The 27,282-nt window shown below is 47.4% G+C and overlaps 4 protein-coding genes across 15 annotated transcripts; 2 read left to right on the top strand and 2 right to left on the bottom strand.

Moving 5' to 3' along the window:
- The first annotated feature begins 222 nt into the window (after nt 1–222).
- Nucleotides 223–4,500, top strand: LOC133393835 (DDB1- and CUL4-associated factor 11). The gene is made up of 9 exons (XM_061660598.1): nt 223–850; nt 941–1,319; nt 1,406–1,493; nt 1,586–2,030; nt 2,135–2,418; nt 2,492–2,726; nt 2,810–2,965; nt 3,056–3,162; nt 3,249–4,500. Exons 2-9 carry the CDS (start codon nt 1,129–1,131, stop codon nt 3,660–3,662), a joined length of 1,920 nt encoding a protein of 639 aa, XP_061516582.1. The 5' UTR covers nt 223–850; nt 941–1,128; the 3' UTR covers nt 3,663–4,500.
- LOC1278153 (F-box/LRR-repeat protein 20) lies at nt 4,486–17,078 on the bottom strand. Of its 4 annotated transcripts, none has more exons than XM_061660603.1 (11): nt 16,914–17,078; nt 14,006–15,043; nt 9,527–9,634; nt 9,376–9,459; nt 9,038–9,310; nt 8,859–8,961; nt 8,476–8,561; nt 8,183–8,374; nt 8,011–8,112; nt 7,725–7,937; nt 4,486–7,649 (listed from the first exon to the last, which is right to left on the bottom strand). In XM_061660603.1, exons 2-11 carry the CDS (start codon nt 14,111–14,113, stop codon nt 7,542–7,544), a joined length of 1,377 nt encoding a protein of 458 aa, XP_061516587.1. In that variant the 5' UTR covers nt 14,114–15,043; nt 16,914–17,078; the 3' UTR covers nt 4,486–7,541. The 4 variants fall into 4 exon arrangements, with proteins under 4 accessions (XP_061516587.1, XP_061516589.1, XP_061516588.1 ...); XM_061660605.1 differs by lacking the exon at nt 16,914–17,078 and adding an exon at nt 16,465–16,656; XM_061660604.1 differs by lacking the exon at nt 16,914–17,078 and adding an exon at nt 15,145–15,483.
- LOC1278154 (myosin-2 essential light chain) lies at nt 16,802–25,307 on the top strand. Of its 9 annotated transcripts, XM_317697.6 has the most exons (5): nt 16,802–16,941; nt 17,251–17,473; nt 17,583–17,610; nt 23,958–24,286; nt 24,373–25,307. In XM_317697.6, the coding sequence occupies exons 2-5, from the start codon at nt 17,471–17,473 to the stop codon at nt 24,454–24,456; spliced, it is 444 nt and encodes a 147-aa protein (XP_317697.5). In that variant the 5' UTR covers nt 16,802–16,941; nt 17,251–17,470; the 3' UTR covers nt 24,457–25,307. The 9 variants fall into 9 exon arrangements, with proteins under 9 accessions (XP_317697.5, XP_061516599.1, XP_061516593.1 ...); XM_061660615.1 differs by lacking the exons at nt 16,802–16,941; nt 17,251–17,473; nt 17,583–17,610 and adding exons at nt 22,219–22,430; nt 23,184–23,377; XM_061660612.1 differs by lacking the exons at nt 16,802–16,941; nt 17,251–17,473; nt 17,583–17,610 and adding exons at nt 22,229–22,434; nt 23,144–23,377.
- On the bottom strand, nt 25,223–26,983 carry LOC1278155 (STE20-related kinase adapter protein alpha). Its single transcript, XM_317699.5, has 3 exons — nt 26,115–26,983; nt 25,917–26,047; nt 25,223–25,848 (listed from the first exon to the last, which is right to left on the bottom strand). The coding sequence occupies exons 1-3, from the start codon at nt 26,981–26,983 to the stop codon at nt 25,760–25,762; spliced, it is 1,089 nt and encodes a 362-aa protein (XP_317699.5). The 3' UTR covers nt 25,223–25,759.
- Between the last annotated feature and the right edge of the window lie 299 nt (nt 26,984–27,282).

The following is a 27,282-nucleotide window of genomic DNA, read 5'->3' as shown; positions in this document are numbered from 1 at the left end:
AATGTCGCACGACACATCGCACAACTGACCATCGTAATTCACTCAACGAGGAAATCGTACGGTCTGCGGAAGCTGTAGAAAGAAGATAGTTTTTAGTTTCTTTTCAGCTCTCGCGGAAAAGGTGGTCGGATAAATACAGTGCTAATGAACCTTTGTCGCACGTGTCGCATGAAGCATGAATGTCAAATAAGCAAAGAAATCAGACGTTTCACAGTTCATGTCGGTCATAGCAGTCTGACGTCTGATGTCATATTTTGTTACTTGGGCGCTCACAGCGAATTTGGTTTACTGCGTCAAAACTATGTGGACGTATTTCTCTTGATTTTATTTCTTCACAATTGTGGCTTAATTCGTACACAGCTAGCACCGTCTACATTCGTCTCGAACGAAACGCTTCTTCCGTGATAGGGAAGGAATGCAGAACGCGTTAATTTGACCTGAATTGTGTTCACATTTGCTGTGTTTTTGTGGCTGAAAGCTCACCATTCACATCATACCACTCATCCAGCCTTCGCCAGCACACAGATACGGGTGTGCAAAACAAAGCGAAGAAGAAGGCAGACGGGAAGAAACCTAAAGTGTTGGAAACTGCTGTGTGAGGATTCGTACGTGCCAAGAGGAGCAGATATCCCGTTGCGAGAAAAAGATATTCATTCTGATAAGCGTCGAAGGAGAGCAGCTTTCTTATCTCGAGCAGCTTTCGTGCCTACAATCACACAGCGCTCGCGGGGTGGGTCTATTACGTCCTTCGGGCGAAAGCAGCAAGAGCGAGAGGGAGAAACGTCATCATCGCACAAGCTCTCTGAACTTGTTACGACAAGTTGAAGTAGGCACAGGGAACGGAACAGAGGTACCGACAAACACACCGTTGTGTCATTCGGCGAACGAAACACGGTCCCATTGCCTCATATTGCTCAACCCGTCTTCTTTTTTTTTGCAGGACTTTTCGCCCGTGCTGCAGTAGAACGGTGAGTGGGACCGTCCGATCGATTGAATACTATCTCCGTTTGCTGTGTCTGGAATACGGAAGCAAGGTTCCGGGACTGTGGTGACACCGATATAGTGTGAACCCCCGCGTATTGCGCCTCCCTGCGTGGCTGGCGGCGAAATAGCTCACCCGACGCTTGTATGGGCAACATCGTCTTACGGAGTCGCATCCTGGAGAGTATGAACAACTTCGAGCACGCTGAGGATGCTGACGGCGATTTTGAGCTGCTGCGCGAACGCTTGTTCAACGATATCCAGCTAAATGACGAAGAGGAAAGCACCTATGGGTCCGGCGGCGAGTTTGCCTCGATTTTGCGCCATCTCATACGCAGGTGTGTTTCTGTACTGTGGCGGTGGCGTAAAGTGCCCTCTGCCTCCGAGGTCGTTATAGTTCTGATGAGATTGTGTCCCATTTCAGTGGCGAGATAATGGTGCTCAACTATGAAAGCTACATGCATCATCCACTGCCGGTAATCAAGAAGAAGCCAAATTTGGAGAAGCTAAAGGTAAGCGCGAACGCACACACCACTGCTGCTTTAGGTTGCAGGAACGGTCAGCCTATATTTAATTTCGGGTTTTCTCCTCCATTATCTCACAGCACAATGACCTTTACCATTCGACCAAGGCTGCAGCCGGGGTGAAGGAAATGCCGGCTGCGAGTGCAGGCGGGGCGGCGGCTGCCGCTTCTAGCGCCCCATTTTCGCTGATGAGCATGGTCACCCAACGACAGCACGGGCTGGGCAAGCGGCAGGGATCGTTCGAGCCGAGCGAGATGTGCCGTATTACGAACCACTTTCGGCCGAACACGTTCACCGAGACGGTGAGCGCTTGCGATACGAAGGTGTTCTGTGGCAAGTTTACCAGCAACGGCGATCGGTTCGTCACGGCCAGCCAGGACACTTGGGTGCGTGTGTACGACTCGACCAGCAGCCAGTACAAGCTGTTGCGTCTGCTCGATACGAAGCACGTGTCGTGGTCGATCCTGGACATGGATTTCAGCCCGGACGGACAGTCGTTCGTGTACAGTACCTGGGCCGACGCATGTTAGTACCGTGTTTCTTAGTACCCCTGTTTGTTTGCGTGTAGCAGAACCAATTGTAATGTGTGCCGTTCTGTTTTGCACGCGTCATCTGCGCCACTTGTGCAGTGTTTATTTCTAGCATGGACCGCGGCATGTCGGATAGCATACATTCGCTTTATCTGAGCCCAAACAATCAGAAGCTGGGAGTGTTCACCGTATGCTATTCGGGATGCGGCAAGCACATCTTGTGCGGCGCCAACGACGGCACACTGTACGCTTACGATCTGGAGGCAAATCAACGCACGCTGATGGCGCCCGTTGCGCGTGTCGATATGGACGTCAATACGGTCGGCTTTGTAGAGGAGTTGTCGAACATATTCTACAGTGGAAGTGACGATGGTGTTATCAAGGTAAGTGTGTGTCTTCCGTGAAGCTGAACTTTGATCTCGTTAATAATTTGACTCTGTCCCGTTTCATTCATAGTTATGGGATCGTCGCTGCATTGACGAATCGAACCCGCAACCGGTTGGCCGATTGATTGGCCATTTTGACGGTATCACGTACATCGATTCGCGGAACGATGGTCGCTACATCATTTCGAACTCCAAGGACCAGAGCATTAAGCTGTGGGATCTGCGCAAAATGACACCTTCTTATGCCCGACCGGAACACGTGTACAGCAACTGGGACTACCGATGGGACGATGTACCCAGGCGCTGTAAGTACCTGGGGATGAGTGTTGGGTTTTCTTTTTTCTTTGCAAAATACTACAATTCGCTGCCTTTTCTTTTCTTCTTCCAGTCTTCAACGTTAAGAGAGCGCAGAGAGGAGATACCAGCATCATGACCTACCGTGGCCACAAGGTGCAGAAGAGTTTAATCCGCGCGAAATTCTCACCCGCCAGTACCACCGGCCAACGGTACATCTATACCGGTTGTGGCACGGGCCGTTTGATAAGTAAGGCCTCTTCTTTCAGTTGTATTCCGGCCGGCAGGCTTGTTTGTTCAGCATATTAACGAAAACACTTCCACACGTCCATACTTCCAGTTTACGACGTCCTCACAGGCAAGATTGTCGAGGCAATCGAAGGACACCATGATATTGTACGCGATGTTGCCTGGCATCCGCATCGAACAGAAATCATCACATGTTCGGTAAGTAGTTGTAGCTAAGGAAGCAATACGCAAGAGAAGCGCTTCTACCAACGTGCACTGAATCAAACGTGAATCCTCTTCCTCAGTGGGATTGCACCGTTCACCGGCACACGTACTGCAGTCCGATCGAGAAGCAGGAGCAGCGGGATAAGTTGCTCGATTTGAAAACACGCCGTCTGTCCTACACGAGTCGTTCGAATGGTGTCGTTTCCGAGAGTGAAGTATCGGAACAGCCGCCAGTACGCCGATCGCGCCGTTTAGCGGAGCGCAACAGCAACGGTGGCCGAGTCAGCGCCAGCAGTAGCAGTAGCAGCAGCGTCAGTAGCAGCAGCAGCAGCAGCAGTAGCAACGGCAGCCTGGCCAGCAATGGAAGCACCAGCGGCCGTAGTTCGAGCTCGGGCCGAATCAGCCGCAATAGGAACGTGTCGGCATCGCGGCACATTGCATCCGGAAATGTTTTCCGATCACTGCACAGACGCCAACATCGCGGCAGTCCATGAGGTACGGAACTGCAAGAGGAGACACACACACACATCACCCTTGGAAGGTAAGTGCCGGTATAAAAGAGGGTAGGCAGGTACATGATGGAGTGCGTGGTACACCTCCACTGCGCCACCGTGCAGAGGGTGAAGAGGGGAAGTAATTTTTGAAGTGTTTTTTTTTTTTGCTACTAGAAGGTTTGCTGTGTACTGCAAACTGCTGAACTTATTTTCGTTTCACTTTATCACTTTCTCACTCTATTTCTCGCTCTGTTTGCTAAGATGATACAGTGTTTATTCCGTTTTTAAAGTAATCGATCACGTAGATACAAGATCGCACTGTATGTTGTTATGCCGATACTAATTGATCCCTCGCGTTCGTTCCATTCTTTCGACCTATTTTACAATAAACTGTCTTTTTACACATATTTCCAAACTGATTGTCGGTCAATCAATGAATATCAAGTGATTGAAGGTTATAAATATATTTTCCTTTCGACATTCACACTTCACTCCACAAACAAGGCAATTGCAGCTGTTTTGTTGCGTACTCCTCTACTAATATACAGGCGGAAATTAACGGAATCGTTCAGTTAGCAGGGAGCAGGGGCAAAGGAAAAATGGTGAAGTTTAGTAGAGGTCATTATATTATTAATTATTAACCATTCTACTGTACATTTGACCTAATGTTATATATTCGATGGACTGATTTTCTATTCTAAGAAGTGTGCGATTATCGAAAACGTATCGAAAATGGGAGAGGAGAAAAAAAAAAGAAATAAAAAAAAGCATGCGTGCGCATACCCACACAACGTCGGAAATATTTCAGTAAAATCGAATAAAGTTAAAATAATCTGAATTATTGTTGTTTATTTCATTTTCGTTTGTTTTATTTAAACCATATTTTCGCTTGCCTACACGCGTGCGCGCGATCTCTACCCAGTACTGGATGTTGTTCCTGATCACACGCCAGTGACAGATCCTAGATTCCCACACACACACATTCCGTCGTTTCCTTACTGGGCGAAATTAATGTTTCCGTGTGTGTGTGTTTATGGGGTAGATATTATTGTTGCAATGACACAGTGTTGTATTTCCGAATTTGAGTCTCTTCTTTTGGGAAATTGAATCCATACAAAAAACGTATACGAATAAGTATATTCTTACTTGACAAACATATACACAAACACATGCGCACACAGCTCTTAACAGCTACTCTTTTGTTCAACGGGTCGTTTTGCTTTAACTTTTTCATATAAAACTAAAAACAAATATACCCAACCGGAGCTTACAATCTCAATGAAGGTGGAGAAACACAAAGCACACAAAGCACGGGACGAACTAATCAACAGTGAAAAAAATGCAATTCAACCACCGGTACCAACTGCTGAATACACTGTTTGTTTTGATTAGAACCGAGGTCTGTAGGGGTTCGCAAACATTTTTCATACATAAATTGATGTTAAACCATTCTCTTGCTTTGAAAAATAAATCCAACCTCTCTCAATTAGTGTGTGTGTGTGTACTTGTGTAGTTGTATTCGTATTTAAGGGATATCGGCTACCTTAGCTTTTTCACCCTTCTGGCTTACCCACGTGTGCCCACTGTGACCACAGTTCCATTCCCACGCTTCTCGCGAGTGTATGTATAATGTATAAAATATGCTTATGTAAAGATCACAATCAAATATAATCGCTGCCTATCATCATCACGCCCTAGCTCCGGTCCGGTCTATCGGATCATCTGCCCCTGCCTGTGTCTGGCCTCTTTGAATTATTTTGTTCAGTGTGTAAAAACTGCTACTGCTACAGTATTGATGATGATAATGATGATAATGATGTCTCGGGATAAGATGCAAGAAACGATCCAAAACGCTGCCCAGCAATCCTTTCATTCGTGCTTCATGCACTCACTCCCCTTTCCGGAGAGACCTCTAAACCTTCTATGCTATGCTGCGAACCGGCCGCAGTCATTACCAAAAAACCGATCCTGCAACTCTCGTCCTCATCCTCTCATTACTACCTCTTACCAGATCACATTCTCTAAAGCTCACGCGCATGTACAACACAATCACACATTACATTCACACACCCGTCCACTATACAACATACACACACACACATACGAAAAGGGGAAAAATGAATAAGAGTACGATGAAGCAAAGGTCCGTGTTAGAAATAGTAGCAATTAAATCCAGTAGTAGTTGTTGGGTAGATGCTATCGTATGAAAACATAGCTACATTTTGTGCGGATTTACAGTATTAAAACATGGACGACAGCGAGTAATATCGGAAGAAAATTAAAGATTTTAACCATAAAGCGCCCACCCACTCATTTCTTTTGGGCTTGTTTATCACAATCTGCCAGCATCGTACTCGGGTAAAACATATTTCCTATCATCCCTGTGTGTGTGTGTGTGTGTGTGTACTTGTTCCATGGTCAGTCATCACATCCGGTCCATTCTTTGCCTGTTTTTTCTATTCACTTCTCCTTTTACCATTTCTGCTGTTTTGTATGAAAAATATGAATTCTGGTTGCAATGCGCTCTTTCTCTCCCTCTCTCTTCTTTCACTCTCTTCTAATTCCGGCTATCTCCTGCACATTACAAACACACCTAGTACAAAAGCTTATGTGCTACACAGTGTAATGATGCTTAATGTAGATAGTGCTCGTGAGCATTATTAGTACACCAGTTGTTGCTTCTTCCGCCTCTCCCCCTCTCCCCATCGTTTCTTGCTGTTATGTTTATCTAAACTGTTGCATACTATGTTTCCTTTTTAGTTGCAAGTCTTTCAAACACACACGCATACACTTAAAGTATTGTTTTAGTAGTGTAGTAGATGATTTCTGTTCATAAAATGTTTATCGATGCGTACGCGTGTGCACTTTCCTACCTTTCCTGCGGTGCATCGGCGGTATGTTTAAGTATTCAAACTGCTACAAGTGTTGGGGGGTATTTTTGGAGGGGGTATGTTGTTGTTGTTGTTGCTGTTATTGTTACCGCCATCCGCATTCTCCCGCATCTACAATGGTTCAATGTACAAATGATTGCACGATACGTTGATTCGTTATGCTACGTTATGTGTGTATGATACTTTTGTTTGATCTCACACCTCATACTTATGCTTTGCTGAACACATGTGATAGAGTTTGTGTGTTTGTCGTTAGTGTGGTTGTTTTGTGATTTTTTTTTGCCGTTCCAACCCCGTTCTTTTGGTATCTTCCGGTGTCTCTGAATCCCCCTCCCCCTCCTCCCTCCCCTTTCCACAACTTCGACGTAGAATAAGCTGTTACTTTTTGGTGTGATATTCTGTGTGTTTGGTTGTCGGTTTGTCGTACTTTCCTACCACCGGCGGCGTCGTTTGTTTAGGGCCCATTTCGTGTTACGCTAACATGTTCTAAGTAATGCTTACACATACACCCACACACACCCGCACACACACAAGGCGACTAAAGCATGCGTTAAGCTGTTTACGAACATTACACGTGGGATGTTATCCAGCTTCTTGTAGAATGTTGTTCCGTTTCGCTCTTCTTGACGCCACACTGGCACAGAGACATCAAATTAGCGACTGGTGCACTGCACCGTGCATGCAAAGCGAATGCAGTTTTCGTGTGTATGTGTGTGTGTATGTTTGTATGTATGTAGTTTTCAGTCCAGGCCTAGCAGCCAGTATTTCGAGGCTATGTTGTGCCCCATAGCTGCCCTTAACGAAAGGTTCTTGATTCGCACGATGCCTCCAGCGTTTGTGGTGCACAAACGACAATGCGATAGACCCTCCTACCAGCCCCCTGGGGTGTTCTATCAAATCCGAAAGGTGTATGCTACGGTTACAAGTATAAATATCAGTCGTCTCTACTCCTGCAGAGCACTTTTCTGGCTAAGCCAATCGCCTGATCTCAGAGAATCTCGCAACACCGGCAGTACCTAGGGCGCGGACCGTTTATTGTTGGTGGCGGCGTAACCGGTGCAAAGTAAGCGTGAACCTTTATGTTGGGAAGATGATTCTGGAAAGCAAAAAAAACGAGGTTTGTAGCGTTCAACCCGATAAATGGGTGGGGCCGGGTTTTTTGCCCGCTTACCCTTAAACGACGGATTGCATTGCGTGAAATGAGTTGGCAGTCGTACAGCTCTATCCGTTGCAGATTGTGACAGGATATTAGATGCTCCAGCGTTGCGTCAGTGATCAGTGGACAGTTGTCAAGCTCCAGGACGGAAAGGCTTTCAGCGGCACAGCCACCACCGGCCAGCTGCCGGATGCCTTCGTCCGTTATCAGCTCGCAGTGTGATAAAGTCTGACGCGAAAAGAGAGAGAGAGGAATTGGAAGAGTAAGATAGAAGTTACAGGGCTGAGGTTTCATTTCTTACCAGCTTCTCCAGACTAGGACAGCCCAATGCCAGGTTCTGCAAAGTGGCATCGGTGATCAGACTACACTCTTCCAGATCCATGCGCTCCAAGTATTTACAGTTCTGCAAACCAAAAACAATATTTTTGAGAAAGGAAATGGAAATGATGAGAAATGCACACAACTGTGCTCACCTTTGCCAGCGCGATGAAGCCACTATCGGTGAATTGTGCACATCCGGCGACCTCGAGCGTGTTGAGGTACTGATTATTCATCGCTAGGGCAGTGAGGGACTGATCGGTAAGCTCGGTACACTTGGACACGCACAGCTGCTTCAGGTTGCAGCATTTTTCTGCAATCTTCGATATCGATGCATCCGTTATGCTCTGGGAAAGGTCAAAGGACACAAAAATATATGGGAAAATAGTATGGATCCATCAGTTTCTTCGCGCTTCGCGTGCTCGCAGCAGTGCGCGTGACTACTCACATCACAACTATGTAGATTTAAAACCTCGATCCCGGGACAGTATAGTGCAAGCGCGATAACAGCCCTATCGTTCACCTGCTTGCATCCTGCAACGGACAAATGACAAAAGTGAGTATATGTGTGAGAGAGAGAGATAGCAAGACAGTAAGATAAACACAGACACGTTAAACCCATTTGCAGCATGCATTCTAATGAGGGCACATTATCACATACGTGTAGTTTAAACAAACAGTGACTATTATGTTGACCGACCAGCGATACGCAATGTGCAACACTTGTTTGGCCACTCAAACACGGTAAGATTAAACTTTGGCTTGCACAGAAAGGAATATTTTATCCAACAAACATTGTCGTCGTTTGTAGTTGGACGGTGTGATGCTTACCTTTACTGCTGAACTTTTTGATCTTGTTGCATCCCCTAGCGAGCGCTTCGACGCCATTCTCCGTGATTAGATTGCACCAGGATACATTGATTTCGGACAAATTCTACAACGATAGTGGAAGGCAATTCAGCAATTGGTCAATGATATTCAAAAAAGATTCTCCAAAGCCGTCTACCTACCGGACACCCGTCGGAGAGTGCCTTAAGGCTGCTGTCGGATATTTGCGAGCACGACTCCAAATTGATCGCGGTCAGCTTGGCGCAGTTCTTGCTGAGCTGCTGTATGGCAACGTCGCTGATCTTCTTGCACTCGGACAGATCGAGATGCTCGATGTTATGGCAGTAGTTGGCAAGGGTACGGATCGAGTGGCTGCCGACCGACTGGCAGCCCCGCAATCGCAGATACTTCAGAAAGCCGCCACAGCGCTGTGAGATGTTTTCGATCACTGGACCCTACAAAATTTGCAAAAGAAACTTGTGTGTAACATGTAACTGTATTTGCGGTCGAGCAGTTTTACCTCAATGTCTCGTTGAAAGTCGAACAGATCTATCTTTTGCCAGTTAGAGCCGTCCAGTGCGAGAATATTCCAATATCGAGAAACCTAGCAGGGCAAGAATAACGGTTGCTAGGTTAAATCTGTAAGCATCATTGGTGCCTTGGATGCTTACCTGTCCACAGCGGCAAAGCGAGGTTACATCAAGGTATGATAAAATGCGAAGCAGAATTTCCTTTGGTAGTTTTCGTGAGATCTCATCATCCGGGATGATGCACGATTTCTAGAGCAGTGATCGAATATAGAGAAGAACAATAGTATTTAGATTAATATAAAATAAAGGATTACATCATAAGAAAGGTGTTTGAAGCGAAGTTATTTAGAAAAAAAAAAAACAAATAGAAAAAAAACTCTTCTAGGAACTACGTAGTCAGACATGGCGCTTGTTTCAGTACACAAATCACGCCATCGATCAATGCAAATGATTCAAGCCTCTCTCTGAATGTGAAGCACTCCACCGTTGGTTTACAGCAAACGGCGTTCTTCTTGATCGCTTAGTAATTGCTTACTTTTCAACGGAATGTAAATGTAAAACACACTCCTTCCAACGCTTTCCACACCAAGCCACACAGTGCGAGCGAACACTGGAAAAAAGGGTGATTTCGACTCCCCTAACACCCCTAACCTTAGCTCCTTAAAGCAGGTCAAGTAATGGACCACCGTTGTCGGAGGTCAAGGTTTACGAGGGGAGACATGCATGCACGGTGGTGATAGCGCCGGACGGGCAAACCGTGATATCGCGCACGGTCACGACACCAACACACCGTCACTGAATGGGGGAAAAACGAAAGATAGAGCTAGCCCCGAAGTTAGGGTGTAAAATTTCGGCACCAGCCGTAGTAACTGTTGACCCAGGTCAGTCCCGTTGGGTATCGTTCGGATAGCGGATATTGAGGTTAGCCTTCGTCCGTGTGGAGTGGAGCGAACGACAAAGAAAACTTACGACTGGCATCGCCCGTCTACAGCTACGGAAGGAGTTTCTTCTTTTCATCCTCTTCCCAATCTGCGATAGAACTTCTGCTGGAGTTGTGTGCTGGAGTGTTCTGCTCGGAGAGCTCCGGAGCAGACAAAGGACACACGGCAAAAATGTGCTTTAAAACGCTATCGAAATGACTTTTTCAACGTAAAATTAACAGGACAGGCAAAATGTACAAGTCCTGTTGCAAACCTGCTGCTGCTGCTGCGCTCGTCGGCTGTAGACATCGTAGCTACGTTGGCTGTGATACTGTTCCTGGTAATGAAGATACTGGGGTTGCTGCTGCTGCTGTTGGTAGTACTGAAGCTGCTGTTGATGCGTCCCGCGAGATCCGTTTCCATGGTGATGGTGATGATGATGATGGTAATGATGGTGATGGTTATGATGGGAATAATGGCTGGGATGGTAACGATTCATCTTGAGGCGCGCTCGGATAACTTTGATGGATATGATTAGCTTGGGCGATGAGTTTTGAGACAGTCCGTGGTTTTCGTAGGAGCACTGATGGTCACCTTATAATTTCCACAGTGGATACAAAGAAGGCACACACTGCTAGCTATCCCTGAGACAGAAAACTGAAGACGTGAAAACACTTTGCTGGTGGTTGGTTTCCTATTTCCTGAGTTATGGTTTCAAAATCCTTCCTAAAAGTCTCAAAAAAATAAACTAGCACCGTTGTTCGTTATTGCACACATCAGCAGCACTGAAGTGATTCCGGGAAAAACTGCCACACTAACGGTTCCTCTTCTCCTAAGCGCTTCGTGCAAGGATTCTGCACTGGTAACACAGGTTCCTCTTTGTCTCGTGTGTCCTGCGCGAAAAAGGAGCAGGAAAGTACAAAGCACAGCCGGGGGAAGATGTCTATCCTCGCACTCCAGTCGCTCAGGATGTGTGTGCCCTGTGCCGTCGAGACAACACAACTAGTTTAATAATGCAACCCCGCGCGCATTGCTAGTTCGGCAGAACGGTATTCGTTCGCCGTGCTGTGTTGGTAAACCCAAGACCCAGGTCCCATCAGGCCCGAGTGCTAAGACTAAGAAGAAACAAGTGCTGCCCTACGCATTCGCAAACCACGCGAACGAAGTGGCGGAGAAACCCAATACATGGGCGTACCGATCCTGCTACGGGGATTCCGTTTCACGTCGCTTCTGAATGAGAGCAACCCCCCCACCATCAAGAGCCCAACGAGGTGCTGCAGGGGAGATGAGCTGTGACTGGAAAGGACCACGCAGGACGATGTTGGTGTGAGGCGAATGCACACGTTGTGCACACAAAGAGGCCCGAACGCCCGATCCAGTGCAGCCCGAAGGTGGTAGTGTACGGTTAAAGGGCAAGGCAGGGTAGAGAGCAAGGCAAGAGGCGAGGACTTAGCTTTCCTTGGCATTAGTCGGTGGAGGGTTTGCCACGTCAGATGCTGATGCTGACACGAAAACGGAACACGAAAACCGCCGAAGACGAACCGAAGCCAGATTTGGGACAGCTCGCGACAGTCGTGTGGTGCTCCTGTTGGTTGGAGCGGAGACGAAACGGATGAGGTATTAAACTTTATATGGAGTAGTACCTTCACCAGCACCACCATCGTCGCCATCATCGAGCATACGCAGCCAGACGACGCTTTGCAAACAAAAAACCAGCAGAACAGCGTCGTTTGCACGACGCACCCGAAAGGGATCCAGACGACAGACATCAGCTCCTGCTCGCTGGGGTGTTTTTTGTCTCATTGGCTCACCCTCAAGCATCCTCTGCGGGCAGCGTGACGGTCTGGTTGACAACGCCCGACACTACTCCAGCCAGTCCTTCCCTTCCGAGACCGTGGCGTGGTGAAGCAACAGTCATTAGTGACGAAAGGATTCTAGGTACACAAAGTGAATGCTGGGGGAAACTGCTGGGTAACGCTTTAAGAAGCTTAAGTAAGCGCCATAGAAACTAGGGAACCCGTGCAGCTGGAGAGAATGTAGACAAAATGCTTGTTGTTACTAACTAAATGGAATGGGTTTTAGGGAGATTTACTTTTTAAGAATCTGGCTATTGTGAAACCCATTGGTACCATACTAACGGACGAGGTAAAACAGTAATATAGACATGACGAAGAAGGATACTTTGTAGAGCGCATGTGTCTTCAAAAACCGATAACAAAAATGCAGACATGGCACTTCAGTAAGGATGGATGAGCATTAGCACTGCACACACGGGTAGTTACTGTTGTATTTGAATGCAGCAGTTTTTTTGATAAAATATAACTCAAAAAAGTATGAATAGTTGCTTTGATAATCCTTAAAATTGTGGCACATACCAGCCTTTTTTTAAATGAAAACATCACTCCAAAAAAGTCCCAACATTCAACACACACTTTGTTCTATTTGGGTGGAGGTTTTGTTGGCATTGGATCTAACGACTCTTGACTTGACCTAAATTCGTGCCACTTCCCTTGGCAAGGGGTCGCTGGTTGGTGTTATCTGCAGCCCCGCCGCATCCCAAGTGCATCCCAGGCAAGATTTTGTTTACTTTAAGAAACTGCGCACCAGCCAACCCCAACAGTATGCCTTTTCACCCTCTCCGCCGCGTTAGCTCGACTTATATTTTTCAGCACCGTATGGAAATGAGTTGCAGTTGGGTCCTGAGTTGGTATGTAATACATCCCGCAAGTGGGGAGTTATTCTTCTTCCTTTTTGAAATCCGAAGAGGGTGTGTGCCAAATAAAGTTCCATGGGAGAAGACAGCGGGAGGATTAACACGATTCCTCCCATCCTTCACTGCACATACGTATGATCACATCGTATTATCTTACTTTCTCCTTCGACGAGACACCTTTTCATAACACAAGCCGTATCTGGGGGATGTCGGAGAGGTTTCGTGTTTACGACTGCGCTTCTTTTTTGTGTGTGCAAAAGCATGGTGCAAAAGTTTGACCTACATCGCACGACAGGGTACGATAATACAGAAACAGGGAGATGCAATATTGTGACGAAGAGAACACAAACTCAAAGTTGAAGTTAAATTTTGCTGCTAATCAGATTTGCTAATTTCTTAGATTGAGCTTTAAAAACCTCATTTTTTTTAATATGCACCTATTTTCAAACTGCTCATTAGAAAACGACTCACCAAGTAAAGGAGCTGATAATGATAACAAAGCACCAAAGTGTTTTAATGCCTTTTCGGGCTATTACAACTGTAGAAAAGTATCGCTTTCTAGTATGAATGTGTGTCAAGTGTGTAAAAAACGATTCAGCCACCCATGGGTCCACATCAATGGGTACAAAAATGTTCCAAAGCAAGGACATTTTTCTTTCTGCCATTGCATTCCATCGCAATTGTTCGATGTTCGATCACATTTGAAATGGCAGATCAATTGCACTTCGGGAAATTGCGCCACGAATAACAACCGGAAAGGAAGAGGCTGACCACGGTCACACATTCAAGGTGAGTAAATTGCTCGGTTAGCTTATTTGCTCTTTCTCAGCGTACAAAGCACTCGTCTTGGCGTAATGGACAAATGCGTGGACCATCGATATGTTTTCACGCTCTTCCTAGAATCGTTTTCGTTCAAGCATTACACCACCCTTCCTACAAAATAACGTACATGTTCATTAATCCGGCGAGGGAGAGTTCAAGCCTTACCTCGAATCGATTGCGAACCAGCTGAATCTGGTTCATCATCTTGTCGTTCGGCTCCTTGGCGGAGCTTTTCTGCCGCGACGGTGAACGCTCTCCGTTCCGTGCCTTCATCGTGCTAACTCCGTGCCGTTGTCGCGTGCGTTGTCGTAGCTGGTGGTGTTTCCTCCGTCTGCGTTGGGCTCACTTCCGGTTGGAATTTCGTAACGGTTGTTGCTGTCGCTGTTGCCCTTTCACTCGCAGCAGGCGAAGAAATTCCGGCGCACGCTTAGCAACCGCTGTCCCGATCGCGCAGGGGGTGGTTCTAGCTTCTCTTCTCTTCCCGATCTGTGTTTGTGTTGGTGTGTGAGCGCCCGTCAACGAAACACTGCTTCGTTGTTGCGGTTGTCCTCCTCCTCTCTTTGCGATGTGTCTCCAGCGCAGGAAGGCAAGGAACTACGCAATAGAAAACGGTCTCGCCTTAACCAACAAAGAAGCAACAAACGTCACACACAGCGATAGGGAGAGAGAGAGAGCACCGACACAAACACACAGGCGCAACCCACTCGATCAGCAGCAGCAACAGGGTTCAAGGGAGTCGTGAACCTCACACGGATGAATTGAAGGCAAACCGATGACTGCTGTGGAGATTGAATTCACGCTTCCTGAGGGCACAAGCACACACGGCTGGAAGAAAGAGTGTGTGTGGAACGCACTCCAATATAATTGAGAACGCACAGCGAGCGATTCCGGGCAGGCGGGAGGGTCTACCGGAAGGGATGACTCTACATTGGCTAACGGCGACAGTGTGTGGTCGGCAGCACTTTCCTTTGTTTGGAGGATGCACGCGCACTGCACGCACACGTATGCACCCCGTAACGCCGTCACTCTAGCACTGCGCCTTCTAGATGGGGTTTTCAATTTTCTTGTCAAACGTTTATCACTTGCCACTATCGACACTACACTTGCACCGTGTACTCACTACCACGGCAACAGCAACTACACTTTGCCAAACAGTCCTGACTGCATTTTACGCAACAGCAACCGGACACGATCCTAAATCGACTAGAAACAAGAAATCAGGGTTGTAACCACCCTACCTCTTAACACTGATTGCCCGAATGCTCCCGGACACCTCCCCCGGAATGAATTGATCTACTTCCTACTTTGCATGAACCCATCGACAGACGACACACTCCCGGCTAATGGGGAAGCCCCTACGTTGAAGCAACAGAGCACAAACTACGGCACACTTGCAGCACGGAGTCCCCCCTTGAGCTGGACTGGTTGGATGGATTCTGAAGCGAAACAGACGACCGCGTCGAAGAGGCCCCCGTGTATAGGCCCGTCCGTCCGTCGTCTGCTTCGCGATTAGCAGCGAATCAAGGGAAGCAGAAAAAGGGCACACATCGTACACACACCGCGGCAAGACAGACACCCATCGCCACAATCACCACACCACCACCAACCCGCTACACACATTCGCACACATGTGGTCAACCCCACTGGCGGGGGGTGGGAGAAAATGTGTGTAGGCTATTTGTTTCTTCTTACTACCTGTCATCGCCCATCTCTCACCCCAACCCTCTTCTCTGAATCGACCCCTTCCGTGCGTAGTAATTGAAGCATTCTTGATTCAATATGGCGACACGACTTCTTTTGTCGGGTTCTTCGTGTTCTGTGCGTGTGTTTGTTTTTTGCTGCTGCTGCTGTAAATTGTTTGGCCTGCTTCGTTGTGTGCGTTTGTGTTTCAGCTTGTTGTTGTTTTCGGTGCGAGGCCGTTGTGGTACGCTCTCACTCTCTTTCGGTTGGTGAGGAAAGGGGTGGAAGGGGGAGGAAAGGGGTGGAAGGGGGAGGAAAGGGGAGGATTACATTATCCGCTCATCTCATTTTGGGGTTGCTTTTGTTGACACTGCTGTGTAATGTGGAGGGTGAAGTAGCTCATTTCATTCATTCCACAAGAAAGGTCACATTATAGTAAAATTTGAGTGAACATTAAGGTTGAATGGCAACAACATGACGAAAAATGTCTCCGTCCGTTGTTCATCTTGCCACCAAAAGGGCATAGGCATCTGTCGGGCCTATGCTGCACCTGTATTATTATGATCAGCTGTTCGGGCATTGTATTTGACACCTGTACAAAAAAAAACCTTTGCCATTGCCTACCCCTTCCGCTCCTTGCCAACACTTCCTTTGGTCACAGCGCATAGCAGGGCTCTCTTCTATTTACTTTAACCTTTGACAGCCAGTGCCTAGCACCGTTCAGTGTGTGGGGTGGCATGCTGCGATGATTGATGTGTGCCGTTTGTTTTGTATAACGAACCCAAAACCCCGCACAGCACTATCGCGGGTGGTGTTGTACACGGTTATTGATTTTCACCTCGCCTTTGCTCGAACCCATGCCCCATGCAAGTTACACTAATTGGATAAAAACTTGCGGTGCACTGTGTACGTTTTAAAAGTCCTTCTCTCCCTTGCGCACTCACTCACGTATCCCACTCGCTCGGTGTTATCTCGCTCCCTCTTGCTGTACAAAACAAACGAACACAAACACACACACACACGCAAACTGTATTCCAGATTTTTGATTCCCGAACTGAACCATTTCTTTCCCTGTCTCCTTGTAGTTTTTTTTTCTCTTTAGATCGCACAACATATTCACAATTTATGTAATCACACTAGATCGGTTTGGCCGCACCATGCCGCCCTGACCACACACGATCCGCTTAGCAATGCAGTCGTGTGCAGGCAGTGTGCAGAGATAGGGCATCAACACTGCTGCTTCTTTAAATGCTACGCAATGCCACTTGCACCACTGGCGAAGGAAAATAGGGCGAAGCTGCACGGTTCAGTCCCTTCAGTTTGCACGAAAATAGATAGTGCCAGCTTAGAAAAGGGCATAGAGGACGCATACAGCCAGCGGTACAACACACACCTTGCTGCGTTTCAACGTTTTCCACACGGTAACAACAATCGGGCAGCGCTATCCTGCTGCTTTTTGCAAACAATTTTTCTCCTGCTGTGCTGTGACAATTCCACCAATTGGAAAATTCGTTTTTTTTCCTCGAAACATCTGCACTGACAGCTCGGTGCTCAAAACACGACAAGGTGTATAGAGCAGTAACGATAGAATGTTGTTGTTGGGCAAACAATAATTTGAGTAATAGTTTGCTCTTGGACGGTGCACCATTGAAGATAAAATCAGCATTTTAGCAATGTGGCACAGCACTTTTATTTTTGGAATAATTAATACGTAAAATGTGCCTTTCCAGCATCCTGCGCACACCTTGGCCGACAGTTGACATCTGGAAGCGTTACGAAGCGTTACGGCACGAAGGGGCAGCGAACGGGAGCTGTCAAACAGTCCAGTATTCGTCGCATTCGATATTCATTCCGCGAGTGTTGCTGGAATTTATCAAAATTCTAGATTAGTTGCGCTTTGCATTCCTTGTTATTTGCGTTTAATTGCTTCCACACATCCCAAACAGCAAAATGGTAAGTTACAAACAGCGCCCTGCGCGGCGGAAAAGCGGAAAACGACCGTTTACAGCACCGATGTTTTGTTTTCCTTCTCCTTTGTTAACGCTTGCCCGTCTTCCCGCAGACTAATCTCACCGAGGATCAATTGGCTGGTAAGTGCTGCAATATTCTAAACTTTCCAGCTGCGTGCCGTTCTGTGGTGAACTTAGGCATCGGTCATAATCGATACAGTTTTAGTAAGGTTTCTACATGGATTTGTTCCGAAAAGTACCACTTCCTGTTCGAGATGTTGGAATTCCACAGCAGTGACGTCATGTTCGGTGCCAGTGTAGGGTACGCTCTGAGTTGTCATCGCGTATGTAGGCGAGTCTTCTTTCTCCGTTGAGCGTAGGTCGGTCAGGAAAGCGGTTGGGGAGAGGTGGTGGAGGCGAAACCATCGCAGAGCGATGACAAATCACGATTTTTAAAAACCGTGTATGAATGTGCATCCGTTGCGGACGTGATAACCAACCGGTGCGGAATGTTTGTTTAACATTGACGGCCCACAAAGGGAAGACAGTTTTATGGCTGGGGCTAGGTGCGAAACATCCACCCGTCCAGTGGCAGATGTTAGAACTGGTTGAAAAGTGACTGAAACATGCTGAAGGAATATTTTGCGATAAGCTTAAAAAACGCCACTGGGGACGCACGTTTGGAATAAAATTGGATTAGTTTATTGGTAACACATTTCCATCGTCAGATTGCAGCTGCCGCGCTTTTTCAGTCACCACCGCAACATCGGCCAAATGTTAATATTCGTTGAAATTAATGATGTTTTAATATTCGTTCAAGCGATGAAAGTAGAGATTGAAATCGGTTGGTTCAACATTCGAATGATTTTACCTGCATTGCATTGACCGATAGCTTATCAAGACGGTGCAGTGAAGATTTGGCCTTCGAACGTACTGATAATAATTTTACATTGTAGCGTATTGATTATGTTTCAAATCTTTGCAAGACTTTTGCCACAAACTTCGTATGTAGAGTTGTTACTCCTGTTGCAACCATTCGCTGTTTCTGAATCATTGATTTCGTACGGATCAGAAGCCACTGATGGCGGTGGCGGTATCAATTTCAATTAATGTCATTGCTATTCTACTAGAACGAAGGGACACGTTTCACGTACGAACGTAGATAGTAGCGAAACTATCGGCCCGGTTCATGCCTGTTTCCATTTTGCCCGTGTAACATTATCAGTTGTTATTTCGAAACGCCAGATAGGTGAGCCCTGTTCGATGAATCAACACGTACTGAAAGATAGCGGCCATCGGGAAGGTGCAACCCACCATCTGTTACTAAAGTGCTATGTAGATCCTTCTGTAGACGAAGAAAGGGGTTAGAACTTTGCCCAACCGGCACGTCACATGGCACCGATTCGTCAATCATGCTTTCGTGCGAATCGATAAGCCACGACGTCTTGCGTTTGCTGTCTTATTTATATCCCCTTATGCAGCCCTGGACAAGGCAAGGCGCGTCATCGAAGGCTCACAAAAACAAAAGAGGGAGAGATGGAGCGAGCCATACACATACCACAGGACACACACACACACACACACAAATACGCCGTTCCACCCGTACCAATTGCTGGCTTAAGTTTGCGGTTCTGGGTCCGTCATTGGCAGGGCTCTTCGCATGATACGTTTTGCTAAAAGAAGAAACGAGGTCAAGCCATTTGCGACGCGCGTTCCTTAAAAGGCAAACAAGTTGCCCGTAGTCCACGCGTGGTGGATGGCGGTGTGGAGTGACCTCGCAAAAAATGGACCCCATCTCGCACACCCCAAAGCCAACGTGGGGCCATTTCGTAGAGGCAGTTGTTGTGACGAGCGGAGTAGTTCTTTGCATCCCCCACCCGATCACATCCCTCATGGCTCATGGCAACTTGTTTCGGTTTCGTGCAGTGGAGGGGTGTTGTGTTTGACCCTTCAGTCACAATGGAGGTCCGAACCTTCTTTTTGATTGTTGTCTTCCAAGAAGCGGTACGATGCGGTGATTATTGTGGTCTAGGTTAAATAATACGCATAGGTAGCTTACTATGTGATGCAGCACTACTGTGGATTAGTCATTCGGTTGAAAGGTTGACTCTCCCTTACACCATCCTTCCCTCTTGTTTATCTCATTTTGAAGCCTTACTTGGAGTCGTACAGAAGGCAAGCAATCAAGAAACAATTCATAAAGGTAGAAGATTACATGAACCCATCAGTGGTTTAAGGGCTAAAAGGTTTGGTAGGGCAGCAATTTGTCATCCGAAGGGACATATCCATATGGGTGAGAATGAATGATTAATTATGAATTTGCATCTTTGGATTGTGTAGTTATGATGAATTGGTAGTACCTTAACAGTACTGTAATTGTTGTTAAATAGCGCTGTACGTTAATTTTTTATCATGTAAATCAACAGATTTACATTGATAGATACGCTATTCGGAAGACTTTTGGAAACTGTTTTAGTAACATACGCATGCACTCACTATGCGCTATTTACGCGCCAATGCCTAGCGAGTGAGAACAGAGACCCGCCACCGTTCAGGGTTAGTATGTGTGAATCAGTGCTGTGGCAGGCCGCTGCCTACATCATACAAAGATCCGCGTGTGGTGGCGATCGTACGCGCGCGCCCTCTCCCCCCTCGGAGAAGAAGGGTGATCGCTGCTGCCGAACATAAAAGATTATTCAATTTTCTTCCATAAATGGCGTTGACTGTGCGATGGCGCGGTGGTGCGCTGCTGTTGTGTGTACGTTCGTACGCTACGATTGCCTTCGTTTGGTCAGCCCTCGGAGGACTCGTACGGTGGGTCCCCATTCCCACCTCCCGCGATCTTGGGACTCCCCTCGTGCGCGCGCGCACACCCTTTTCTGCTAAAACACTGTCTCGCATATTGTTGTAAAGTTGCAGTGTGTATATTTGGTAAAAACGGGTTGCTTTTGAATGTTACGCAGTTGGGTAGGAGTTAATTTATCGTTTCGTTGTTCGGATGTGAAAATGTAGGTCCGTGCGTGTGTGTGCCTTTGGTTTTATAAGGCAAAACAATTTGGTGGCTTATTTTGGGCTACTCGGGCCGATTCGGATGTAGCGGATAGTTATGAAGACCCTTCTGCGATGCAAGCAAATTGATTCGAACAAGCTTCCTGTTGCATGTCTTAATTGTCCTAATTGAGAGACGTATGTAAACAATTCAATTGTAGAGGAGGCAATGTTTTCTCGTTTTCCATGCAAAACTTTTCGTGATCTTTTGGTGTGTAAAGACACTTATTTTCCTTATTTTACTTTACTTTTTCCTTTGGTGAAAGTTTAAACATTTCTGTGCCTTTTGTGCCACCCATTCCCGAATTATGGTTTGCATTACCATATAAATAGCGATTGAGATTGTCTTCCAAAGGCGCGAGAGGGCTTCTCATAAGCCATTTAGCATCTCCAGTCTCCAGTGGGAATCCACCACCCTGCAAAGTTGTGGGAAACGATGTGAAATGAGCCATTTTTGCTGTTGTTGCTTCTTAACAACAGTAATAATACACACAACGAATGGGCCTAATTGATACCTCGACAGTTTGGTAGAAAGTGAGCTTTATTGTGAAAGAAAGCCGAGGTTGAGGTTTCACACACAAAGAAGTGGCGAAAACAGTGACACTGCAGTACCATTTCTTACTTTTAGCAATATTAAGTTAACAGATGTTATGCCACGACGTGGCACGGGTGGCAATGCATTCATATAATATTCACTCAAATAGCGCGTGTGGCGCTATTTCGTCCTTCAAAAGTACGTCGTTCGATGATGCCTTCGCGCGCATGTTTTTGGTATTATGGTTGCCGTTTGCAATTATCTGCACGAGATGGATGCATTAAAAAACCTGTGTTGATCGGTCCCACTGTAGCGGTTCGGGGGGGGGGGGGTTCAGGTTTAGTTTTGCGTTGTTTTAATGATGCTTATTGCATGTCTGGGAAGGAAGGACTGAATGGTGTGTCCGGTGACCCGAAAACTCCACTCCAAGACGACATGATGCTAAGGTTGAGGAAATGCATCTGCTGCAACAATCTCTCCTGGATGCATCTTTAATCAGTTTAAGACCTCAAACTTTTGGAAATCTGCATGCACACGGATATGACACTCCTTATCTTATCGGTCGAGTGTGTGTTTGTGTGTGTGATTGTAGATCCATCCAAGGATTGTGCGCCTGTTTTGTTGTTCATGCAGTAATCATGCAGGAGAAGTAACAAAACTGGCACTGGAGGAGGAGAGGAGGGAATGTGTGGCCTTCTCTTTTTGCTCGTGCTCGGGAAGTTTGACGACGTCGCGTGTGTGTGTGTGTGTGTGTATCCAGTTGCACATGCGAAAACCCTTTCGGTCGGCGTTACATTCGCACACTACTCATGCAGTGCACTTTTTGCTCTTTTAGTCGCTTGCTGCCCGGTTTTCCCACCACCACCACCGTCGTCGTTGTCGTGTGTCCGTGAAACTGGGAGAGCCTTTCGAACGTCTCGTACTCACCCCCCCCCCCCCCTCTCTTTTTTACCACTATGCGTTCGCATTCACGCAGATAGTGAAGTTTTGCGTTCCGATCTTTCGCCCGATCGCGCCACGATCATCATCTCGCGGCTGGCTGGGCTAGCATGGGTGCGCATGGCATAAGGGTGGGGCTGTGGTGTGAAGCAACGGCAGCATCCCTCTCTCTGCGCTTAATATGCCCAATATGGTTACGGAGACGGAGTTGTGCTGTAAAGCAGCAGCAGCAGTAGTAGCAGCAACACAGGACAGGGTGGGGAGGACCACAAAGCTCTCACGGCTGCCTGCTGCTGCACGGGGTTCGCAAGCGGACAGACACACCGACCAGACCCAGACAGACACACGGGCTGGTATCTTTTGCCGCTGCCAGTTGTCAACATACTATCCGATCGTCGACACACGGCCCACGGCACGCGCGGCACGGTGTTGGGTCCTCGTTGGTATTTTGCTTCTTTTTTGTTTGTGCGAGACCGTGTTGTGCACGCGCCTGCTAGATCACAGTGACATTCGATCCGTCCCAGCTGATCCGTCGTATGTCGTTTGACCCGTCATTCTAGCGGGGGGGGGGCCGTTGTGTGTTGTGTGGAATGGGTGATTTGATCAAGTGACTCTGAGACCTGAGGAGAACGGGAACGGGAGAGGAGAAAGCGCATGGAATAGTGAGACGAACGTTAAAATGTGCTAAAAATTGCGTTAAAGCGAAAAACACGCCACGCGCCATTCATTTGCGTTCTATTTGAAGTGACGACTCGCAAACTCTTTCTTTTTCCCTTTTTCGAGCTTTTTTTTCTCTTGCTTATTTCACTGCTACGTTTGCAGTTTTCGATCCGGGACGTTATTTTCCAAGTGTTACGTTTCGTGGGTTTGGTGTGTGTGTGTGTGTTGTGATAAAAGCGCGCATTACAAACAATAGTGAGAAACGTACCTTCGGGGCGCCGCTTGCTTAGTCGCTTGTGACACACTACTTTACACCGGCTGTCCGCGTCCGTGTCAGTGTGTGTGGTGTGTTGCGATGGTGACACCGAAAACCGCAACCACTCAAACCGAACGAAAGCGTGACCGTGAAATTGTTTTGTTTTAACCGCGTTTCCACCAACTCCACCGCCGTTGACCCTTCTCCTCGGTTTCCATCCATTTTCCTACCTATAGCGGGTTTTTCAGTCCAAGCTTTTTCTCTTACCCCGGACAGTTGGCAGTGTAGAGAAAGAGGGGTACAGATACAGGTGTGTAACTAATCTGGCGGCAGCTGCGCAAATAGAAAGTGTATTTGAAGTGAATTAGAAACAGTTGCTGGAAGGCAAAAAAAAACCCGTATACGACCAAATCCGGCAAACATGTACATGTACGATCCACCGAAGAAAAACAATTTCACATCTGTGGAAGGTAAGATGCAAAACAGTGATCAAATAAAGCTATTGTTGCACTTTTGTAGCAACAAAGCTCTTAATTTCGGAATGCATTAGAGAGCTGCATCTTCCAAGATCGTGAAACTGGTGGCTGAGTTCGCTGTAATGCATTCTACCAGCTGCGCAAGTGCATTCGTTGTTGCATTCGCTGCAACAATTTGTGCCACAACGACAACCCCCTACACACGACGGAAAAGGGAAATAGCTTGTTAATTAAACTGTCCCGTCGTATTGATAATGAAGCCCCCTCCCTTGAAGCACAGGGACAGAGCAAGAAGCAGGGAATTTGCCAAGTAAGGGCACCTCGATTGGCGGCACTGCAACATGTTTGTGCAACTGTCGACTGTAGCTTCTTGCCAAGTGGGGAAAATGCATGCATAATGTATAATTTGTAACCAGTACCAGCAGATATTCCATCTCTCCCACATAACGTGGAGCCACAAACCACGCACGAAGACTATTCTTTACTTATAAAAATTACCCCTTCTCATTAAAAGAAGCAAATAGCAGATTATAATCCTTGTTTCGTCACAACCTTCGTTCTCTACTCGCCACAGAATTCCAGGAGGCGTTCAATCTGTTCGACAACCGTGGCGATGGCAAGATCCAGCAGCAGCAGATCGGCGAATGTCTGCGAGCGCTCGGCCAAAACCCGACCGAGTCGGACGTGAAGAAGTTCACGATGCAGCTGAAACCGGACGAGCGCGTCTCGTTCGAAGTCTTCCTGCCCATCTACCAGGCCATCTCGAAGCAGCGCACGGCCGAAACGGCGGACGACTTCATCGAGGGGCTGCGCCACTTCGACAAGGACGCCAGCGGGTTCATCTCGTCGGCCGAGCTGCGCCATCTGCTGACGACGCTCGGCGAGAAGTTGGGCGATGATGAGGTAGGGAGAAGCAAGAAGAAGAAGAAGAAGAAAACATGATCAAATGTAGAGCTTTTGTCTAATGGATCGTTATCGTTTGCGTTTAGGTGGAACAGTTGCTCCAGAACCAGGAGGACTCGCAAGGAAATGTCAACTACGAAGAGTTCGTCCGGATGGTTATGAGCGGCTAAACGCGCGACGGTGTTGGTGTTGGTGGTGATGTGGTAGTGATGATGTTTTGTACCGTACCACTACTCTGTGCACACGACAGCTTTCCTGCGTTTGTTTAGTAACGGGAAGGCTGACCAAACACACAAACACACACAGCCACACACACTAACCCGAGATAGACTTACGAGCGAGTATCGTTTACTTAAGCTACTTATGTTTCCATTCCGGCAAATGTTCGTTCATGGCGATAAAAAGGTATGACCGCGTGTTGTAGTGTACGCATGACGAGCTGGCGCGCTTTAGCAGAGTTTGCATTTTTCGCTTCTTAGATTCTTTCTACTACTTCTACTAAAAAAAACAGGGGTTGCAGAACGCAACAGTGGGGCACAAAGGCAGCAGCACCTTCAGAGAGGATGAACAATATTTTTGTTTTTCTTTACTTTTTAACACAACAAGCCCCACCCGCGGGGAAGGGTTTTTTTGCGTGCCGCATTTCTGTTTTTCTTATAAATGCTAGTTTTTTTGTTGGTTGCGTCTCAAAAATTGCCCGATATAATGCCAAGAAAAGAAGCGTAGTGTATAGTGGGCAGTGAAGGAAAGGACGGTGTGTAGAGCGGGATAGGAAACGGAAACGCGTCGTCGTCGTCGTGGTGAGAGAGAAAAAAGAAGGCAAAGTATTAAGCGACCCCGTCCTTTCCTTCAACAAACAGCACACGATAGAGAGAGTTTTGGACCTTTTTTCAGTTTTTTTCTTTCGAATTTAAGTGTATCCGTGAGCCGTGTGTGTGTTTTTGATAATCAAGCACCTAGGAACTTCTCTTTATAAACCAATAAACTTGCTCCTTGTTTTGGAGACATATAAAGGATTATATTCGAACTGTGTTTCAGTTGTTGCTTTTTCATTCTTTTTTCTTCATTAAATATCTGTTTTGATTTTTGCCTCTCATCGTGCGCGGTACCGTTGTCTCTACTAAAATCGTGTTTTACCGTTCACATCTATATTTAATGTTGGAACAATTGCAACGAGTTTTAAAACCGATAAAAACATAATATAATAAGAAGTAGTGCTAATAAAAAACACCTTTCAACACAAAATAGCGTCTGCATTTGTTTGCTTTGCCCTGGGTGCCACAGGTGCCGAGGTGATGAGATTATACACATACATATCTGTTTCCCAGCCTACTGTTTGCTTCTAACCTGCTCTCTAACCCTTACCGGAGACACGGACCATCATTGCCCTATTGATTGATTGATTGACTGACGTTTCACACCGTTTCGCCCCATATTCGCAACATTTTAGCCTGCGAACCACACACGCCGCCGTTACGAATCATCAAAGTCCCATTCGAAGGAACCATCAGCGTCCATGCGCATCTGCGAGAAGCTGTTGGTCATATTGATGTCATCGTTATCTGTAAGAGAGGAGAAGCTGCTAATTGTGCTCATCCGACCAATAACCAATAACGCGACATGTTCCTACCTTGAATCGAGTCAAAATCAACAGTCTGTATGCAGTGCTTTGCAAACTGTTCTCTAATGTTGGTGTGCGATACCTGCTTGAATACGGGGTGCGATGTTAAGGCGGAGGCACTGGGTCGGTTCTTCGGGTCGCTGTTATCCGAAATGAAAGAAATTGCGTATTATTCCCTGCCCCCCTCGGAACCATTGAATCGCTTACCTTTCCGAACACTGCTCGGCAAACTTGTGCAGTGCATCGGTGAACTGGCGCGAGGCGTAGATCTGGCGCATCGAGGCGGCGGCCGCTTCGTTCGATTTCGCTTCCGCCGACTGGGCCAGCACCACCTCCTCGCTCGGTATCGTGCTGGCGTCCAGCAGCATCGGCAGATAGCCACCCTTCATCTTCTCCGTCAGCATCAGCGTGGTGGTGATGTTGGAGAACGGTTCCAGCCCGTTCGCCAGCTCGTACACCGTGATCGCCAGGCTGTACACGTCCGACTTTTCCGTGTAGCCGGTCAGATTCTGGGCCAGCACTTCCGGGGCCAGCCAGTTGAGCGACTTCACCGAGTGGGGCGGCAGCTCGTGCAGGTTGCGTATTCGCTTTCCCTCGCCCAGGAAGCTGGTGCACACGCGGAAGCCCCCGAGCACGGCGCGCGTCTCGTTCAGAAAGACGTGGCTGGCCCGGATCGACCGGTGGATGTAGCCCTTCCAGTGCAGATACACCAGCCCCTGCAGGATGTCGCGCAGAATGCACACCAGTATCGGTTCCGGGAAGCCCGTCTCGAAGTAGTTGGCCATCGTGTCCCGGCAGGAGCCGTAGCACATGAGCGGCAGCACAAAGTACAGATCGAGATGGTGCACGAACGCGGTGTGGTAGCAGAGGATGTTCGGATGGTCGAACTCGCGCAGATGCTTCGACTCGTCCATCACGTAGCTGATGTCGTTCTTCAGATCCTCGACCAGGAACTTCTTCACCGCGACGTGCTGCCGGGTGGGCAGGTGCTGTGCCAGAAACACCGTCCCCAGATTGCCGAAGCATTTGGCCAGCTCCACCTTCAGCACGTAGTGGTTGATGTTATTGTCGAACATGTCGTCGCGGAAGGGTCCTTTATTCGCCCCCTAAAATGGCCGCATCGACATTAACTGGCGCGGGTGGTGTGTTCGGTGCGCTTCGGGCTTCGTATTGCTCGCCAAATCACTCCATCGGAGACGTTTTCACAAATGCAAAATGTAAGTACTTGCGGTGCACCTACACACCTGGCTGGCTGGGGCTGGCGTAATGTCCGCGACGCGTTTGACGTTTCGGATTGTTGACAAAACAAATCGCTCTGAAAATTGTACCCCAAAATTACCCCGCATGTACCGCGCGGTAATTTATCGCCATCTGT

The sequence above is a fragment of the Anopheles gambiae genome, chromosome 3, assembly GCF_943734735.2.
Source record: "Anopheles gambiae chromosome 3, idAnoGambNW_F1_1, whole genome shotgun sequence".
Taxonomy (NCBI): domain Eukaryota; kingdom Metazoa; phylum Arthropoda; class Insecta; order Diptera; family Culicidae; genus Anopheles; species Anopheles gambiae.
The sequence above is the reverse complement of the archived record's forward strand: the minus strand, read 5'-3'. Positions and strand labels throughout refer to the sequence as shown.

What these genes read in the sequence shown, in the direction of transcription:
- LOC133393835 (XM_061660598.1), top strand. Translation starts at nt 1,129, where the DNA reads ATGGGCAACATCGTCTTACGGAGTCGCATCCTGGAGAGTATGAACAAC. An exon ending in TTGCGCCATCTCATACGCAG is followed by an intron (nt 1,320 to 1,405) that starts GTGTGTTTCTGT and finishes GTCCCATTTCAG; the next exon opens with TGGCGAGATAATGGTGCTCA. An exon ending in CAGAAATCATCACATGTTCG is followed by an intron (nt 3,163 to 3,248) that starts GTAAGTAGTTGT and finishes CCTCTTCCTCAG; the next exon opens with TGGGATTGCACCGTTCACCG.
- LOC1278153 (XM_061660602.1), bottom strand. Translation starts at nt 10,804, where the DNA reads ATGAATCGTTACCATCCCAGCCATTATTCCCATCATAACCATCACCAT. An exon ending in ACTTTCAACGAGACATTGAG is followed by an intron (nt 9,311 to 9,375) that starts GTAAAACTGCTC and finishes CAAATTTTGTAG; the next exon opens with GGTCCAGTGATCGAAAACAT. An exon ending in TAAATCTACATAGTTGTGAT is followed by an intron (nt 8,375 to 8,475) that starts GTGAGTAGTCAC and finishes GACCTTTCCCAG; the next exon opens with AGCATAACGGATGCATCGAT.
- LOC1278154 (XM_061660615.1), top strand. Translation starts at nt 23,329, where the DNA reads ATGTACATGTACGATCCACCGAAGAAAAACAATTTCACATCTGTGGAA. An exon ending in CAATTTCACATCTGTGGAAG is followed by an intron (nt 23,378 to 23,957) that starts GTAAGATGCAAA and finishes TACTCGCCACAG; the next exon opens with AATTCCAGGAGGCGTTCAAT. An exon ending in AGAAGTTGGGCGATGATGAG is followed by an intron (nt 24,287 to 24,372) that starts GTAGGGAGAAGC and finishes GTTTGCGTTTAG; the next exon opens with GTGGAACAGTTGCTCCAGAA.
- LOC1278155 (XM_317699.5), bottom strand. Translation starts at nt 26,983, where the DNA reads ATGTTCGACAATAACATCAACCACTACGTGCTGAAGGTGGAGCTGGCC. An exon ending in GCCGAGCAGTGTTCGGAAAG is followed by an intron (nt 26,048 to 26,114) that starts GTAAGCGATTCA and finishes TTCGGATAACAG; the next exon opens with CGACCCGAAGAACCGACCCA. An exon ending in TGATTTTGACTCGATTCAAG is followed by an intron (nt 25,849 to 25,916) that starts GTAGGAACATGT and finishes CCTCTCTTACAG; the next exon opens with ATAACGATGACATCAATATG.